The following is a 20,848-nucleotide window of genomic DNA, read 5'->3' on the forward strand; positions in this document are numbered from 1 at the left end:
AATAGACTACTCATGTCAACAATGCGCACATGCAACATTATTAGGATGAAACTGGAGACGAAGTCCAGGAGGTTGAGGCCGAGAATGACCCATTTTCAACCAAAGTTAGGGCAGTGGATGTGAATTTTTATCATTCGAATATGATACCATTCTCTTCAGTGCTCTTTCCATTGCAAAAATGTAGATTATGAATGTGCCTTCATGCAACATGGGTTTAGGATCTAACCGATGACTAACTTATGATGTATGGACAATGAACCCAATGACGGATTTTTTGGGAGGAGAAAATTCCATGTGAAGCACCTTGCCCCGATGAAAGTTTATACAAGAAGACGGATTAAGAGGAATCAGACGGGAAAACGGTCAAGCCAATTGATTACACTGAATAAAAAAACAATTGGTCTGAGAATCAGGAGTTACTATTTTCTATGAGGAGAATCTAGCCTATCTTTGAGACCAAGACCAAATAGAGTATATTAACTTAGAAACAACCAAGATAAAATGGAACAAAGTGAAGGATTGGCCTAGAAAGCAGACCACCACAAGCGAACATCTGAACATTCTTGGAAATATTTCAAAGTGTGTGTTGATTACAAAATCTAGCCGATTGGCATAAAGTCATACCAAGCCTCTACAAACCTTTTTTTGGAAAACCTATTTGGTCTGATCAATTGGATCAGCCAAGGAACTAGCTTGGACTAAAGCTGAATCATTCTCGGATGTGTTAGAAAGTAGTATTTCAAAATGAGCAATAAGGGTCTAGTTTGGTGCAATGAAAAGTCCACGATCTGCAAGAGGAATAATGGTCTCAAAGTCCACCCATTAATATTAAGAGGACATGTAACGATTTATCCAAAAGAATTCGGGCCTTCATCATCAAATCTCAGCCATCAACTTTTGAGGATGACATATATTGGGGTAGGCCTAACAAGCCAAGAGTATGACTCCCTCAATAATCAAATCTCATCTTAGACAGTGTTGACTTATCATCCATACAATTTTCAGAGTAATAATATTGTTACTAACTCTAGCGCATGAGTACCGTCTTTTACTATATTTCTTATTTATTTATACGAGAGTATCCAATATATAATTTAGTTATAGCCTAGAATAATAAGAATGGTTAGCTAAGTACAAGACTAAAACACAATCGTTATTCGCTTATATATATAATTTAACATTTTATGCATATAATTTATATTGCATATAATAATATATATATATATATCTAATGTGTCGTTACTTTAAGTTGTGTTTTAAAAAATGATTTATATGTAATATTCTATATAAAAAGTATATATTTTTTATAAAAAGCTTGATTTAGTTGTACAAAATACTAAAATAAAATTTTAAATAGACAAAATTCTACATAGTACAATATTTTTATCCATTAACATATATAGTTAGAAGATTTTCTAGCTCATTTTTATCTTCTCTATTGTTTTAGCAAAAGTTTCTAATTTAATTATTTAAATTCTATTTTTTTTAATTTTTTAATTTTTAATTTTTTTTTTTAAATAAAAGAACACATAGTTTGTCTTACAAAATACCACAATCAATATTATTTGAATATACAATTCAAACTATAACTTGATGATCTAAGTCCAAAGATCCACACCATAATGATACTATTTTCACGAGTGCTTATTGCCCACCCAATAATTGATTGATTGCTTTCCAACCAATTTCAAAATTCTTCTTTCTCACGTCTATGTCCTATCCTATCCTATCATTTCTGCCTTAACTTATGTAAAATATTTATATAATATTCATTTATATATACTTTTTAAGTGGGAACATGGTTTTGTAATGATGTTTAGACAATATAACTTTTAATAAAGAAACACACCATCTTGTCCCCGTAAGGGATGCCTGGTGGTGGTGAAGGACATCGACTTGTGATCGTGAAGTCACGATATGTGATTTGTCTAGTGTGATTTAAAAAAAAAAAAAAAGAAACACAACACACCATCTTGGATTGGATGCGTTATGTTATTTTTTAATAAATTTTAAAATAAGTTGGTCGTTTAATTTTGGTTTATTTTGATATTTTTTTTTATATATTTCTGCTTTTTATATATAATTATATATAGTAATATATTATTTTTTTAACAAAATATTGAATCTAACAAACTGTTTTTTTTTTTAAAAAAAATTAAAATCTAACACCCCCTAAAAAAGTAATAATAAATCAATATACACTTTTTTATGATTATATATAAAAATATTTTTTAAAAAAAAAAAATATTATATCTAAAAAATTTAAAGAAAAGATTAAAATTAACCTCCGCAGTAAAAGAAAAAAATTAATAAATCAATAAACCAATAGTGAAATATAAATAAATATTTGTTATAATATATTAAATAAATATAAAAGAAAAATAATTAGTGTATAATAAAATAAATTTACTTTGAGTGATTACTTAATATAATATTATTTTTACCTATCTATTTACTTGCTTATTTTAAAGATTAATATCAAAGATAAACTAAAGTCAAGTACCATAAATAAGAGAATTAATTTTACTTTAATATGTATGCTTAAATTATCATAAGTTAATGATTGTGCTAAATGTCAATTTTGTCCTCCATTATTAAGTAGTTTAGTACTAATTATATCATTTAAATTAAATATATTTAAGTAAAATTAATACTCATATCTTATAAAATAAATGTTATACATCATAATATTATTGGATACTTAAGCTCCTATTATATAGATATTATTAGTATATAAAATTAAAATTGTTTGTTTCAATGATAAAAGTTTGTACATATTTATAGTCAGTGGTAGATCCAGCGCTATTTTTAAGTGGGTGCACAATTTGATAAAATATCGTTACAATATAAAATATATAAATTACAATTGTCCTCTTAAGTGTTTTCATACATTAAAAAATGTTTAATTACATTGTTATGTATAGTAAAAATTGAAAAAAAAAATGTTTGGCTTACAGTGTTGTAATCAAAATAAAAAAATATAAAATAAAATATTGAAGACATTATCAAATCGATATAGTGCGTATATGTTGTCGTCATTTTTAAATATTAAATACAATAAAATCAAGGAGATTACTATTGGAATAGAGAGTAGAAAAGTAATAATATATATTATATAATTAACTATTCTTTTTTTTTAAAAAAAGATCTAAATGAATAATTGGAGCAATTATATAAATTAATTAGTTTGTCATTTCATTTTGATAGAAAAGACATAGATCCGTCAGTGTTTACAGTGATATACAAATCGTTTAAATAAATTAAGAATCATATATAAATATTTTAAATAAAATAAACAACATAAATGTAATATATATATATATTGGAAAAATATAGCTTAACACCCCTCTTTAAATTCAATATAAAATCGAACAAATTTAAGTTTGCTAAAAGAGAGTGAAAAAGATGTAGATAGGATTATCTACTAAATTAAAGTCGGAAGTAAGGCTTCTCAACGTCGTTAGAGTCGGAAATAAGACTTCTAACATCGTTATAGTCGGAAAAGAGCTCAACGTCATTAGAGTTGGAAACATGACTCTCAATATCGTTAAAGTCGGAAGTAAGACTCTTAGGGTGTGTTTGTTTGGGGATTTGGATTTTGAGTTGGAATTTGAATAGTAAAAATTTTGAAGTTGAATAGTTGTATGATGTGATATAAATAGGTGTTAATTTGATATTTTGAATGTAAAATTAATTTTTAGTATAATATAAAAAAATAAAAAATAGGTGCTTGATTTGATATTTTTGGGAAAAAAAAATTGGATGAATAATGTAAATCCAATCCAAACCCCCAAACAAACACACCCTTAATGCAGTTTGAGTAAAAAATAGGTTCTGTCAATGGAAATAAAGTGGAGGCAATGGTCGTAGTGAAGACATATATACATTAACACTCCATTTGTCCTATGAAATTAGTCTCATTTTCTTATGGACACGTATATTAAAAAATATTGTATTATATAGTTAATTAATTTGATTAAATGATATAATATTTTGTAATAAAATATTATTTTAAATATATTTATTTGATGAAATAATGATATAAATATTAAAATATTTTTTATTTTATTTTTTAATATTGATTAATATATTATGTATTGAAATTTTTTTAAAAAACGATTCTTGTATTGGTTGTAAATTAATATATGTAATTAAATAAAAAAATAAATTGACTTTAATAATTTAAATATAATTAACACAATAAAAAAATAATTATAAATATTTTAAAATAAATAATAAATCAAATTTCTCCAAAGTTATTGGTAGGAATAGGTCGTTATAACATACCAAAATTTATACCGCATAGCGTATATCGTATAAAAAATTTGGTTTTATATTTTGCCATCTAAATACTATATTATAATTTGGTATACTGAATTTACGAGTAAAAGTATATTGAAATATCGAAATAGCGCACCTGCCGTATACAATATATCAAAAATTCCAAAATTTTGGTGTCGTAATAACATACAATTTGACATTTTTAGACCATAAAGAGAATTTAAAAAAAAAAAAAAAAATTGAGTATGGTATCGATAAACAAACAAAAGAATTTGGTACGGTATACCGAATAATCCAATATTTTTGGTATATCGTACCAAACCATCTCTAACCGAATTGCACATTCAATATCAAACTATGATATTTTACCACAAAATATTAAAATGAAAATTAATTTTATAATTTTGCACGGTAAGTGAGTTTTTCATTTTATATCATTTTTAACAAAAAGATATATTCAAAATCCAATTTCATTATTAACTAATTTTTCAATTATAAAATACCAAATCAAATATTAATTTTTTTATATTACACTAAAAATTAATTTAAGATTTTATACATTACATAAATATCTGATTATATTATATTAAATATTTATTTTAAATGTTATGATTGAAAATTCTAGTCCAAATTTCAAATTTTTAGTTAAAGACACAATGAAGTTAAAAATATTAATAATTTACTTAAATATAGTTAATTTTTTAATTGTAATTTTTATTTCCTAATTATTACTAAATGAAGAAATTGGACTAATCTCGTAACTGTTTTTTTTAATCTCGTATCTAACTCATTTATTATTTTAAAACTTTAAATGGACAATGTTTGAAAATAGTTTCGCAAGCAAATTTTTTTCACTAGAATGGTTCTCCGTGCAGTACTTGTCACGTTGGTCCGCCATTGTTAACGTTGCACTAACACAGCTGACATCTCATCGCCACGTCGGAGGACCATTTTAGCTAAAAAATTTTACCTGCGGGACTATTTTCAAACATGGTTTATTTAAAGTTCTAAAATGGTAAAGGGGGTCATACGAGACTAAAAAAAATAATTTACTAAGACATTTTGTATAATAAATTTTTTCTACGTGGCGATGATATGTTAGCCGCGTCTGTGCCAAATCAACAACAGCAGGCCAACATGTGAGTCCAGAATCGGAAGAATATTTTAGCAAAAAAATTTTACTTGCAAAACTATTTTCAAATATGGTTTATTTATGAAATTCTTAAACGATAAAAGAGGCTATATACGAGATTAGAATAAAATAATTTACCAAAAAAAAAAAAAGATAGACCAATTTGGTGGGACATTGAGAGTATATCAATAAATAAGTATATAATGGTTACTGATTTATCCAAAGAGAATTTACTCTAATTCTATATTGGAATAAGAAAGCTTAAGTTATCTAGATCAATTATAAAAAATTATTTATATTTATAGCGATATACAAATCATTTAAATAACTTAAAAATTTTACAAAGCTGTTAAATAACATAAATATCATAAATATAATTTTTTTTTCTAAATATATCTTAACATATATTTTAAAAAATATTGCCACATATTCATTAATCGTAATTTAAAAAAAAATAAAAAATCAAATCAAATAACCAAAATATTACATCAAATATTTAAATTTTTATTATTCCATAAGTTTTTCAAAATTAAAAAACTTTTATGTAATTGGAGGCTTAGTTAAAGGACAGCCAAATACTCATACATCGTATTGGACGAGTTGTCCATTTTTTTTTCTTTTTCTCTCTCTTTTTAGTTTTAATAGACAATGCATGTTTCGATCTGTGTTGAGTTGAATACTTTAAACGAGTTAAATTACTTAATTTTAATTTGATTTGTTTATTACCTTATCAGGTTCGTGTTGAACTAAATATATAATTGCGTCAAATTTTTTGAGCCAAATCCAATTATTTTATATCGAGTTATCATATTATGTTAATTTTTCATCGATTCTAATGTAATGTGTATAGTAACCTAAGTCGGATTATTTAAGATTGAATTTAATTTAGATTAATATATTAGTTAATAATCAAATTAGAATTTATTTTACATATATAATAAACTAATTAATTAAAACTAATATATTGTAATCGAGTTGTTATGTCGAATTCAAATTGAGAGCATCAACCCTTACTCAATTTTATTTTATTTTATTTTTTTGTTCTGGCAGATTTGTGTTGACCTGTATATATAATTGAATCAAAAATTTTGACCTAAATCCAATTATCCTATATTGAGTTTCGTATCGAATTATTGTATCAAATTAATTTTTCTCGACTTTATTGCCTCACTCACACACACACACTCTCTCTATATATATACATATATCTTTTTTTCGACTTTATAGTCTTTTTTTTTTGTTTTCTTATATGACGTGGGAATCCGCAGCTGCTACCCGAAAGTGCGTACTGCGTAAGCTTTCGATCGAATTTAATACCTTATAAACTAGTCCCAACAGACAAGTCATACTAGACGAACCATGTATTATTGAAGGTGACCTCTCTCTTTTTATATATATAATTGATTGATTGTGTTTGCATAGCAGAGTAAAGAGAGGACCTACACGTACAATATGGGTCCAATAGAATTCATTACATGCTGTTGTTGTACGCAACTTTGTTACCCTACTCCATCCACACCTCTGGTTACACATGAGGTTTGATGATATATATATATATATATATTTTTTTTTTATTTGTTAAAATTATTGGTTTAACTTTACGCATAATTTATTTATTAGTAAAAACCAATATTTATTTATAATTTTATTATCTTTACTTTTAACACATAATTATAATAATAATAATAATACTTGTCACTATATATTTTTTCTTACCCTATTGTTTCTTATCAACAATTTACAAAATTTCTTGTGACATTTCCGTTTTATTTTTTATTTTTCCATGTTTATATTAAAATAATACTTTTTCTGGGATAAGCAGAATATAGAATTAATATATTATTACATTTAAAATAGAACATTTGTATTTTAACATATATTTACATTATAAAAAGTCAAAGCTTACGCTATAATGAGTATATTTCACCGCACAGTAAGCACATTGCAAAATTAGTATTTTATTATATTTAAAATAGTAAATTTGTATTTTGGCAAATATTTATATTTAGATAACAAATGCTTACACTATAATGAGCACATTTCAACACACATCAAACAAATTGTAAAATTAGCATATCATTACATTTAAACCAGCACATTTATAATTTAGCACATATGTATATCTACAACAAGCACAATGCATAACTAGAATATTATTACATTAAAAAAATAGCACATTTGTATTTTGTCAAATACTTTAAATAGCAAACACTTACACTATAATTAACACATTTCAACGTATTGCAAAATTAGGATATTGTTATATTTAAAATAGCACATTTTAGTTAGCACATAGTATATAAATTATAAAAAGTCAATATTTATACTACGAAAAGTAAATTCTTATTTATTCATTTGTTTAATTTTTTCTTATTTAATTTTTTATAAATTTAATTAATATAATTATATATGGATGAGAGAATAAAAGGAAGAAAAAGAAATTAAAGTGAGGTAGTGGATTTGTATATCTTATTAATAATATTTGGTTGATTTTAATTATATTATACCTAATTTGTATATATTGTTTATTTATAATTTGCAGGATAAAAATAATAAATTGGTAGAATTTGAGGAAGATGATAACAAAAAAAGTCTAATGATTTGAAGAATTAATTAAAAGGCCCAAAGTCCAATTGTTACAAAATTAGGGCAAAATAAAAGAAAAGGAAGAAGGTTGAGGAGCCACTTTTCTTGCCGGGGGAAAACCAGTGCAGAATAGTCCCAGGGAGAAATCGCGCAGGGGCAAGAAGAAGAAAGATTCTTCCAAGAAGATTTCGAGTTCTTCCCCGTCAATCCGATCAAACTTAGGCGATGTTTATTTTTGTTATATTTGTTCTTCCTTCTATGATTAGCGAGTAGTTTACTTTTTTAGTTTAAGAGCGAAAGAAACAACTTGGTATGGATTTGTGAGATCATACCATGTTTTGATTTATATTATTTATTGATTCCTAAGTATTTCTATGATTTTTTATTTTAATGTTTAATAATCGTTGATTTAGTTGGCTATTGTGGCCAGGTATTTCAATAAAATTAAAGATTAATTTTTAAACTAAATTAGGCATCCATAATTGTATTTTAATTTGGTTCAAGTAGCAACTAGTGGCAAGCACCATTAGGAAATCATATAATCAATTTTAAAAAATTCGCATAGGTGATTGTTAAATTAAATTAGGCTCTTTTAATTCACAAAGCAGTTAAGCTAGTAAATTATTTGTGGCGTCATTAGGGTTCTAGCCTAATTAGAAAAGCAGTTAACGAACGTACCTTGACTATCGAAAAACTAAGGAAGCGCGTGTAGGTAACTATAACTAATTTATTTAGAAACCAATGAAAATTTATCGATGATCAAATCCACTATCCAAGTTGTCAATTTCATTGCTAGACTGGAAGCTTATTTTTATTGAGTTTATCTTTCATTCGTAGATATTTAGTTTGTTATTTTTATTTTCATTTTCATCTTCCAAAACTCCCGTTTATTATATTTATATATTAAACAACCGAAAATAAAGCCTTTTTAATTCCCTGAGGAGACGATCCTACTTCAACTATACTACGTTATTCTTTATCATGGAAGTAGGTTTATTTTATTTAAATTTTGCAGTGTGTGATATCAATGCCTGTCAAATTTTGGCGTCATTTCTGGGAAATTTTAATTGGTTAATTTATCTTTAGTTGTTTTCTATTATTTTAAAATCTGACTTTTTCTGGTTTATGTTGAGATCTGATCTCACATGAACTTTGATTTTCGATCCCGAGATTGAGAAGACTACACGTTGATTGAGAAAAAAAATTAGGGAGCATCGCCAAAAAGATTTAACTTCAAAATCAACTACCGATTTTAGTTCTGATGAGTTCGAGCTAGAAAAAAAAAGATGTATCAAATAATACTAAAGGAGCTAGCAGCTCCTAACTTGACTCAGTAGCATCTTTGCATCACATACCCGACGGTAAACGGTAACACTACTTTTAAATTAAAATCAGAACTAATACATTTGTTGCCTTCTTTTCATGGTTTGACAGGCGAAGAGTCCCGTAAATATTTTAAACAATTTGATGTCGTCTACTCAAGTATGAAGCCACCAGGAGCAACAGAAGATCAAATCAAGCTTTGTATTTTTCTCTTCTTACTGAAAGACACTGCGAAAGATTGGCTATTCAACCTACCTGCCGGAAGCGTCACTATATGGACCGACATGAATAGAAAGCTTCTCGAGAAGTACTTTCCTGCCTCACGAGTTGCAATCATGAGGAAAGAGATGCGGAATTAAACCACATACAAAGAAGTATTTATTTGAATATTGAGACCGCTTTAATGTTTTACTTATTAGATGTCCACATCATCAAATCCCCGTGCAATTACTGATTACATAATTCTATGAAGGTTTGACTTCCATCGATAGGAGAATCATAGACGCAGCAAGTAAGAGAGCCTTGATGAACAAAACTCCTAGAGAGGCGTGAGACTTACTAAATAACATAGCTATGAACTCACAACAGTTTGGACCAAGATAAATAGTAGCAGTTAAAGAAGTAAGGGGTGTGAGTTCTATACAACAACAATTGACTGAACTAACTTCATTTCTTCGACAATTTGTTGCAGGGGACACCCACAACATTAATTTGAGCCAAGAATGGCTCCGCATAGATCTTCATTTCTGATTTTTCAGCGAGCCGTAGGCGGCCTTTCTTGATAGCCTTTTGTACCAACCTAGTGTCCAAACAAACCATGTCATTTACAATAGGCTTTTCCACCAAATTCCTCGTCGGATGACATTTTATGGTTTTCTTTAAACCAGAGATGATTATCCTTCAACAAAAAGTTAAAGATTTGCTCAGTTTTGGATATATTGAAAACATACTGTATTTTGGGATTGGTCTATTTCCTCTGAGGTACTTTGAGTGCCGGGCAAGTATATACATTTCCTTACGAAATTTCCACCATGAACGTCTCATCTGGCTTCTCTAGGCAGTCTGTTTCGTCCTCTTAGACTTGGACAAGATATGCTCAACTTTTGAATTTCTGCCTAGCTGCCTGAGAATTCCGGAGGAGTTGTTCCGCCTTAACCATTTTTCCAGCAAGCTGTCGGAGGTCGTTATATTCCTGCAGGATCAGCTTCTCCCGGAGCTGGTGTGTCATATTGTTGATAGACATATTGACCACTTGATTTTCAGGTATCCGGACCTGGCACCGCCCCTCAGCCTTGCGAAATCTCTCCAAAAACTATTCCACCGGTTCATCGTGTTTTTGCAGTAGGTTGGTAAGGTCCGAGACCATCACCTCCGACAGCGGGCTATAAGAGCATTCGTGGAATGCCCTTTCGAGATCCGCCCACGTATTAAATGAATTCGGAGGCAGGGATGCATACCACATAAATGTCAGCCCCGTGAGGGACAACAAAATACTTGGAGTTTGAACCAATCGTTGGTCCCAAACTCTCCTCCGCACTGAGCTGTGAACCGCCCAAGGTGTTTAATGGTGGACCGTGAATCCTTGCTTGAGAACAATGTGTATTCTGGGACACGTGCATTCCGGGAAAGCGGGTGATCGATAGAAATCTGATTTGAAAATGGTCGTTGATAATGCGGCCGAGCAGGAAGCCGTATAGGATTGTCATACAGCCTCCGAATTGTTTCCTCGATGACCTGCGGATTAATGATCAATTGCGGCGGAGAAGCAACTTCGGCGTATCCTGTAGGCTGTCCCGGGCCTGGCTGGGCTCAAGGAAAATATTATTGATGGCCCTGTGGAGGGTGAGCCGGAGGTGGGCGTCCTCAATTCCCCTCGGCTAGTACTCGCGGAGGTGCAGCCGGTGGAGGGATAAAATTTCCGAAATTGATCAGAGGGCCCTCGGGGGGAGGGGGCGGCATAGTTGGAGCTGGTGCGCCCGAGCCCCAAACCACTGCTACAACTTATGGAACTGAGCCCTATGGACCCGGAGTTGTTGAGGCCGTGGTCGGCCGTGCCTCCAAGGGTATATGCCTGTTGTTCCCCGGATGTCCTTGATGTGGCGGCAGCCTTAAAATGGCCTGGCCCGAGGACCGCCAAGGTACTTCAGCCACTGTCTCGTCCGGGAGACTTTTATTTTCGATTTTCTTGCTTAGTATGGTGACGTTACCATACTGGAGCATCATTGGAGGGTGTCCGAACGTGCCCCCCTGTGTTACATTTGTCGGAGGTGCATTTTCATCATATGTGGGACCGTCCGTCGATGTTTTCCCTTTGCACAGCTTCTCCTCTCTCGCCCACGTGATCTCGTTTCGGATAGTTGGTTTTAGGACGTCTGCGGTATATTGAGAGAAGGTCAAGGCCGATTCATAGAAGACTGTTTAAATTTCCTCTTAGATTTGAATTTGGAGAATGTTGGCCGAGATGGTGACCAACCTGTCCACGCCTCCCGGAGCTGCGGATGATTCGTCATGGCTAACTTCTTTAAAGATGCATGGGGCTGAAGTTTTGCCGGCGATTTATTTTCCCTTTGACATCGTGATTTTCTCTGGCGACGGTAGCTTGCGACTCCTTAATCGCATAAAAGGTTGTGAGACTCGTCGGAGTCCCACTGGCGTGCCAATCTGTTGTCGCTGAAATTCGTCGATGACGGCCCAAAATATCTAGGCCAGTTGAAATTGACAATAATCGGATTCCCCGGCCTACTAAAGAACTTATACGGGCTAGTCTTGCAATAAAAATAAATCGACGAAAGAGATATAGACGTTGCGTTGCTGAATTATGAAGAAGACGAAGAAGAATAGTGAAAAAAGATTATGGAAGAAATTGGATTAAATTGCATTAAATTGGATAATTAAGACTAAAAAGAAAATAAAAAAAGTAATGTAGGAATAGAAAATGGAAAGAAAAATGAATAAATTTTGCTGTTGTCGATCGGATGATACTAGATAATCTCCCTAAATTCCTCTTTTTAAACTTAATCGGTAATTGCTTTCCAAGTCACGCTCCTAAAAGTTAGGAATTATTTTCTTCACTTCTCCCACCATTTTAGGAATAAACTTAAACTACCCTATTCATCACTCTCACTTCTCGTCCGTCCAAATATTACTCCTCTGGCTGGTTTTGTTCACTGGGCTTATCATTGGGTTCTCATCCAGAATGGACTGATTCTCTTCGGGCCGATTTTGTGGAGCTTTGGGGTGTGTCAGCTGGTTCATTCGAGTTAGGCTTAAAACTAGTTTTTGTAAGATAAACAAAAGTATTTTTGTTATTTTATCTCAATTTGTATTATATTTTGATATAATAATTAATATTCAAATATCAACGTGTAAAAAGTAAATATGACTATTAGAAACTGATGAAAAAAAAGAACATAACTTTTATAAAAATAAAAATATATATACTATATTTTTATTAGAAATAACAAAGATTATCTAAAAAACACACTAAATAAATCAATTTCAAAAGTAGTTGTAAATTTTATTAAGAAAATAGAGATATCAAAACAATACAAGATATTACGTGGAAATTCAAAAAAAAAATTCTAATAATTAAAAATACCTAAAAGTAGAAAATATTCCTAATGTAATGGGTATGTTCCAGAAGGCATGGAAGTTAGCAATGAAGAATTAATGACGTTAAGAGAGATAGGAATAAGAGTAGTTGGTAGTTGCCAACTCATTAATGCATATTCTTAAATAAAACTTTGTTGACACGGCTCCGCTAACCATGGTTGAGATGGAGAGTAGTACTGTAGTACTAGGTGTGTAAAACATAGGTATAGGCAGACATAAACAAATTTACCGAATTTAGCGAAATACCGATTTATCGTACCGTATTGTGTCGAAAATATCAAAAATTTGAGTATACCGAAAATTTTGGTACGGTTTTTGGTACGATATTAATATGAATTTTCGAAAAATTCGGTATCTCGGTATGATACCGTACCGATATTATTTTTATTAAATAATTCAATTATTAATATAAATAATAAATATTAATATCTTTTTTAAAATCATAACAAAAAAATATGTAAACTATTGAAAATTTATTTATTTTTTCATAATATTTTTGTGGTGGAGAATTGTGATATTTATTAATTTTTTTAATTATTTTAAAATTTAAAATTATATTTTTGGTATAATCAGTATATACCGGTATCTACCGGTATCGTACCGAAATTGAAATTTTCGGTATAAACGATATATACCGGTACCGTACTGAAAATATCGGTGTACCGAAATTCGGTATATTGAAACGTACCGGTATATATTTTAGTCATACCGAAAAATTCGGTACGGTATCGATATCGACCTGTATTTTCGGTACGGTATCAATATCGACCTATATTTTCGGTACGGTATCGATATCGACCGGTATTTTCTTCGCAATTTTTAAATTTTTTAATTATATTAATACTCGTAATTAATACATTACAATTAAATTTTTAATTAATACTATTTTCTTCCAGCTTTAAAAATCTCATTTACTTTTTGCGTATTGATTTTTGAATATTAATTATTATATCTAAACATCGTACAAATTTAAAAAAAAAATTATAAAAATACTTCCATTAGTATCTTATAATACTAATAGAATTATAGTTGTAGAAAAAAACTATATAAAATGAAAAATATTTTTAATGTTAATTATAATGACGCAAAAGATAAATATAACCTAAGAAACGAAAGAAATTATTATTATTATTATTATTATTATTATTATTATATAAAACAAATCGAAATGGATCGTACATCTAACATAATTTTTCTCCTTTTTTTTTGTTAATTTTATAATTAAATTATTTTATACTCCTTCTGTCCCGGTTAAGATGACCTTTTGGTTAAGGACACGATATTTTAGGTAGGGTAGATTAGTAAGTTATTAATAATAAGTTATGCTATTATTTTTGTATGAGTAGTGTTGTTGGCATTTTATATATTTTTAGCATTATATATCAATAAAATATATACAATATATATATCATTTTGTATAGAATAAAATTTTATATAATACAAATAAATAAATAATAATAATTTATTTATTTATAATTAACTTAAAACTAATTTTATTAAAAATAAGAAGTTTTAAATATAGATAAAAAAATATTTATTTATTGAGGAGAGAAATATAAATAAAAGGATTTTAATTACATTAATTTATATTTGTTAAATATTTTTAAGATGAATAAATTTATTAAAAATAAAAAGAAGGTCATCTGTCGTGGAACGGATGGAGTATTAATTATATATTAGTGGTGAAGTTGTGATTAACACAATTAATAAAATACTTCAATATATTTCATAGTGTTTTTTTTAGTGCTTTTTAGTTTTATATATTTTGAGGTCCGTTTCTAATAATTATAGGATCCGGGACAAAGTAAAAAAATGGGCTCTTATATATCTTTTTTATTAATATAATTATAAAAAAAAGCTATATTTAAATTCAATAATAAAATTATTTTTCATATATCAAAAGATTAAAATAAAAAGAAATTATTTATTAATATTTTTAGTTTGAATTATAATTTTTATACTAAATATAGTAAAACCATATCGATAATATAAAAAAAAAATGTTTTTTTCTTATTGAGTTATTAAACTTTTTGTCAGTTGATAGAATATATTATATATATTTTGTGAGCATATATGCATATGTCGTATTTTATGATAATATTAATTTTAAAGTATCAAAAATATTTATTAAATAAAAGTAACCAAATAGCTTATTTTGTGTTTTGTAATATTTTTGTGTATTTTAAAAATAATAAAAATTTTAAATTAAAAAATTATTTAATTTAAATAAATAATAAAAATATAGATTAAATTAAAAAAAGAAAACCTAAAGAGTATAATTGTTTAATATTATAAAATACACTAGTTTTTTAAAATAATTAAATATAATATTAAATATTAAATATTAAATATACATACAAAATAAAATAAAAATATATAAAATTATCATTCACTATGATAACTTTAAAAAATTTCATATTTCACAAAAAAAACACCAAACATTATAAATATTAAACTCACACTAAAAAATACAAATAAATACATAATTAGTAAATTAATTAAAAATAAAAATTGTAAATTAAAATAAATTATTTAATAACAAATACAAAAATTATTTATTTATTTTATAAAATATTAAATATATTCTAAAACAAATTTATAATACTATTAATTATATATATATATGACTATTGGGGCCACTTGGGCCCCTTTTGGAGATTGGCCCTGCCCAAGGCAGGCCTGTAAATTTTTTAGTAATATATAGAAAATTGCTATGGTACTATAATAAGGAATAATGATGTGTATGTTAGAGAGAATTGTGATGATATTATAAAAATGTGTTATATATATATTATACACATCACGTCGACGTAGATATATTTTAGTGTATGGATGCATGTTATACAACAAACTATTACGTGTACTATAACCATGTGTGATAAGATTATGAATGAACACACACACAGAATTCCTCAATCAAAATATTTATTATTGTTATCATGTTTCTCTCTTTCCCTCTATAACTATATACATATATATATATATATGTATATTTACAAACACATTCGTACTCGTACATACATATATCACACTTACCTTTATAATATATTATTATTATATAATACGTTATCAGCACGAAGACTCTTGTCTATTTTATTTTTAGTAATTTTTTTTTTATACTATCTATATTATCTATTTTCTACATTATGAAAAATTTTGCAAAATTTTCTTTTAAATCTCTGTCTCTCACCGGCAATAATTTTCTGACTTGGTCCCTGAATGTAGAAATGCATCTAGTTTCTATGGGCCTTGTTCATACAATTGCCAGTGAAAATACGGCTACAAGCCAAGATTGGGCTAATGCTATTATTTTCATCCGTCATCATTTGGACATTCCTTTACGGTCTGAATATTTGACGGTGAAAGATCCACTAGATTTGTGGAATGAATTGAGGGAGAGATTTGGGCACTTGAAATATATCACTCTCCCCAAAGTCCGACATGATTGGCTTAACCTGCGATTGCAGGATTTTAAAACTGTTATAGAGTACAACTCTGCTATCCATCATATTACATCTCAGTTGAAAATCTGCGGATAAATTGTTACTAAGAATGATAAATTAGAGAAGATTCTCTCTACATTTCATGCTTCTAATGTTGTGCTGCAACAGCAGTATCGCGAGAAAATTTTTCAAAAGTACTCACAGCTCATTGCATGTCTTTTATTAGCTGAGCAAAATAATGAATTATTGATGAAAAATCATCAGTCCCGGCCCACTGGTTCCACTCCGTTCCCTGAAGCGAACGTGACATTTTCTGAACGAGGCCGTGGACGTGGTCACGGTCGCGAGAGTCAACGCGGTCGATATACCTCTTACAATCGCCGCAGTTTTGACGTTAACAGGGTGCAGAGTAAACCCCAATATAGGGATATAGCCGAAAAGGCTAAACAGGAAAAGAGGCATATCGGCATTTGTAATCGGTGTAGCATTGAAGGCCATTGGGCCAATACCTGCAGAACAACCAAACACCTAGCCGATCTTTATCAAGCCTCACTGCAGAAAAAAGGGAAGGAGGTCGAGACTAGTCACGTTGATAATGATGACGACCCCGATGATGATCTTCTGGATTACGACACAACGCATCTTGATATAGCGGATTTTGTCGTAGATCCTGCAAACCCCCAGTCATAGACATATTATGTTATTTTACATTATATTTTGTAATATTTAAATTATCACATACCACCTTTTTGTAATGCATTTTGTAATATTTATATTTGCTTTTATTAATACTACGTTTATTTATATTTGAAGGTTAAATGGATGCCAATCAAAATGATGCAAATATGTGTTTCATTGACAGTGCAACAACACATACTATATTGAAACACAAAACATATTTCTCTCATTTGAAAAGGGAAAGAATGAATGTCAATACAATAAGTGGCAGTGCAAAATTAATTGAAGGCTTTGGAGAAGCCATTATATTTCTCCCCACGGGGACCAAAATTGTGATACAGTATGCACTATTGGCCACTAAAGCTCGAAGAAATTTACTGAGCATTCATGACATTCGGAAAAATGGTTATCACATTGAAACTATGAGTGGTACCGATGGTGAATTTTTATTGATCACCAATATCATTGATAAAAGGAAATACATCATTGAGATATTACCCTAACTCTCTATTGGCTTATATTACACCAAATTAGGTGTTGTTGAAACACACCTCACGGTAGATCAAAAGATTACTGATTTTCAAATATAGCATGATCGCCTTGGCATCCTGGCAGTATAATGATGAGGCGAATAATTGAGAATTCGCATGGCCATTCATCAAAATGTCAAAAAGTGTTCAACTCAAATGAGTCAACCTGTGTTTTCTGCACTCAGGGAAAATTGATAATTAGGCCATCACCAACTAAAGTAGGTATTGAATCAGCTACATTTTTGGAAAGAATACACGGAAATATATGTGGACCAATAGACCCATCGTGTGGGCCATTTAAATATTTTATGGTGCTTATTGATGCATCTACGAGATGGTCTCATGTCTGTTTATTATCTACTCGCAATATGGGATTTGCGAGATTGCTTACCCAAACAATTAAATTACGGGCACAATTCACCGATAATCCCATCAAGACTATACGTCTGGATAATGCTGGTGAATATACATCGAATGCATTTGATGATTATTGCATGTCGATTGGAATTAATGTAGAGCACTCAGTTGCTCATGTTTATACACAAAATGGCCTGGCAGAATCACTTATTAAAAGATTGCAATTGATTTATAGACCATTACTAATGAGGTCTATATTGCCTGTTTCAGCTTGGGGGCATGCAATCTTACATGCAGGAACACTCATAAGAATGAGGCCGACAAACTATCAAAGCTATTCTCCTATGCAATTAGTATTTGGTCACGAATCAAATATATCTCATCTACGTATTTTTGGGTGTGCTGTTTATGTTCCTATTCCACACCCAAATGTACAAAAATGGGTCCTTAACGTAGATTGGGCATTTATGTCGGATATGAATCGTCGTCAATTATAAAATATCTTGAACCTATGACGGGTGATTTATTCACTATAAGATTTGCAAATTGTCATTTTGACGAATCATATTTTTCGACATTAGGGGGGACAGAAATGAACCGAAAAGGGATATTAATTGAAAAATCCCATTGAATTTTTATGATTCTCGTACAAAGCAGTGTGAACTAGAAATTCAACGCATTATACATTTGCAAAATATTGCAAATCAGTTACCGGATGCATTCAATGACTCAAGCAAAGTCACTCGATCATATATCCAAGCTGCTAATGCTCCGGCTAAAATAATTGTCCCTGATGGACAAATTACAAGTGCTAATGAATCAGCGACACGCTTAAAGCGTGGTAGACCACTCAGTTCCAAAGACAAACATCCTCGAAAGAAAAGAAGAATTAATGATGATAATCATGGAAATAGTAGGAATGACATTGATAAACCTCAATCTAACGAGGAAATCAACCCTGAAATAATTGCTCAAGAAGAGTACAATCTTGAAGAAAATAATGAGATTATTGAAAACACAATTAACTATGTTACTTCAAAAAATGTTGGAACCGCAAAGAGGCAATTATTGACAATACATTCGTATACAGTTTAGCATTTGATATAATGGAAGAAAACAAAGATCCAGAGCCCAAATCGGTTCATGAATGTCGGCAAAGAAATAACTGGCCAAGATGAGAATATGCGATTCAATCAGAGCTTGATTCATTAAACAAAAGGGAGGTCTTCGGACCAATTGTTCAAACACCAGATGGTATAAAACCAGTTGGATACAAATGGGTGTTTGTACGAAAAAGAAATGAGCATAATGAAATTGTGAGATATAAAGCCCGTCTTGTAGCTCAGGGATTCTCACAAAGGCCTGGAGTAGATTTTGATGAAACGTACTCTCCAGTTGTCGATGGAATAACATTTAGATACCTTGTGAGCCTAGCAGTGCGAGAAAAACTCGATATGCGTCTTTTAGACGTAGTTACTGCATATCTGTATGGCTCCTTGGATACTGATATTTATATGAAGGTTCTCGAAGGATTCAATATGCTTGAAGCATACAAATTAAACCCAAGAGAATCATATTCCATCAAATTGAAAAAGTCATTGTATGGACTTAAACAATCAGGGCGAATGTGGTATAACTGTCTCAGTGACTGCTTAATAAAAGAAGGTTATACTAATGATCCAATATGCCCATGCGTTTTTATAAAGAAAAATGGATCAAATTTTGTCATTATTGCTATATATGTTGATGATCTTATATAATTGGAACTTCTGAAGATATCCAAATTGCAGTTGAATATCTAAAGAAAGAATTTGAGATCAAAGATTTTGGAAAGACAAAATATTGTCTGGGATTACAAGTGGATAATGTGAACAATGGAATATTCATCCATCAATCCACATATACCCAAAAGGTATTAAAACAATTTTATATGGATAAATCCACTCTCTGAGTACACCAATGGTGGTCAGATCCCTTAATCCCAGTAAAGATCCATTTAGACCAAGAGAAGAAAATGAAGAAATACTTGGCCCCGAGGTACCATATCTGAGCGCTATTGGCGCATTAATGTACCTCGAAAATTGTACCAGGCCAGATATATCTTTTTCAATAAATCTACTAGCCAGGTTTACCTCATACAATATTATTTGAAGATAATGTAGCTTGTATAGCTCAATTAAAGGAGGGTATATTAAAGGCGATCGGACAAAGCACATATCTCCAAAGTTCTTTTTCACTCACGATTTTCAGAAAAGTGGTGAAATTAATATGCAACAAATTCGATCGTCTGAAAATTTTGCAGATTTATTTACGAGGCACTGTCGACTGCAACATTCAACAAATTGGTACAATGAATTGGAATGCGTCGGGTGAAAGACATCAAATAAAGTCCAAAACAGGGGGAACGCATTAATACAAGAATGATGTACTCTTTTTCCTTCACTATGATTTTTTCTCACAGGGTTTTTTCATAGTAAGGTTTTAACGAGACACATTCTTTATATAAAGCATCCAGGAAAGAGTGTTATACACATATTATACACATCACATCAACATAGATATATTTTAGTGTATGGATGCATGTTATAGAACAAACTACTACGTGTACTATAATTATTGCTCATTCCCCTATAAATATGTGTGATAAGATCATGAATGAACACACAGGATAGTTCCTCAATCAAAGCATTTATTATTGTTGTCATGTTTCTCTCTCTCCCTCTATAACTATATACATATATATACATCCTTAAATATATATATATATATATTTACAAACACACTCGTACTTATACATACATATATCACACTTACCTTTATAATATATTATTATTACATAACAAAGTGAATGTTTTGTGCTTGTGTGTGTTTCTCAAATTTGTATATTTTTGTTGATTTTTATTTTT

General features: G+C 29.9%; 1 protein-coding gene across 1 annotated transcript; it reads left to right on the forward strand.

Moving 5' to 3' along the window:
- The first annotated feature begins 16,626 nt into the window (after positions 1 to 16,626).
- LOC127259536 (uncharacterized) lies at positions 16,627 to 17,067 on the forward strand. The gene has a single exon (XM_051286915.1). It carries the CDS (start codon positions 16,627 to 16,629, stop codon positions 17,065 to 17,067), a length of 441 nt encoding a protein of 146 aa, XP_051142872.1.
- The last annotated feature ends 3,781 nt before the right edge of the window (positions 17,068 to 20,848 follow it).

This window comes from Andrographis paniculata, unplaced genomic scaffold (genome assembly GCF_009805555.1).
Source record: "Andrographis paniculata isolate CXL003 unplaced genomic scaffold, ASM980555v1 Contig60END, whole genome shotgun sequence".
In the NCBI taxonomy this organism is placed as follows: domain Eukaryota; kingdom Viridiplantae; phylum Streptophyta; class Magnoliopsida; order Lamiales; family Acanthaceae; genus Andrographis; species Andrographis paniculata.

What these genes read in the sequence shown, in the direction of transcription:
- LOC127259536 (XM_051286915.1), top strand. Translation starts at nt 16,627, where the DNA reads ATGAAAAATCATCAGTCCCGGCCCACTGGTTCCACTCCGTTCCCTGAA.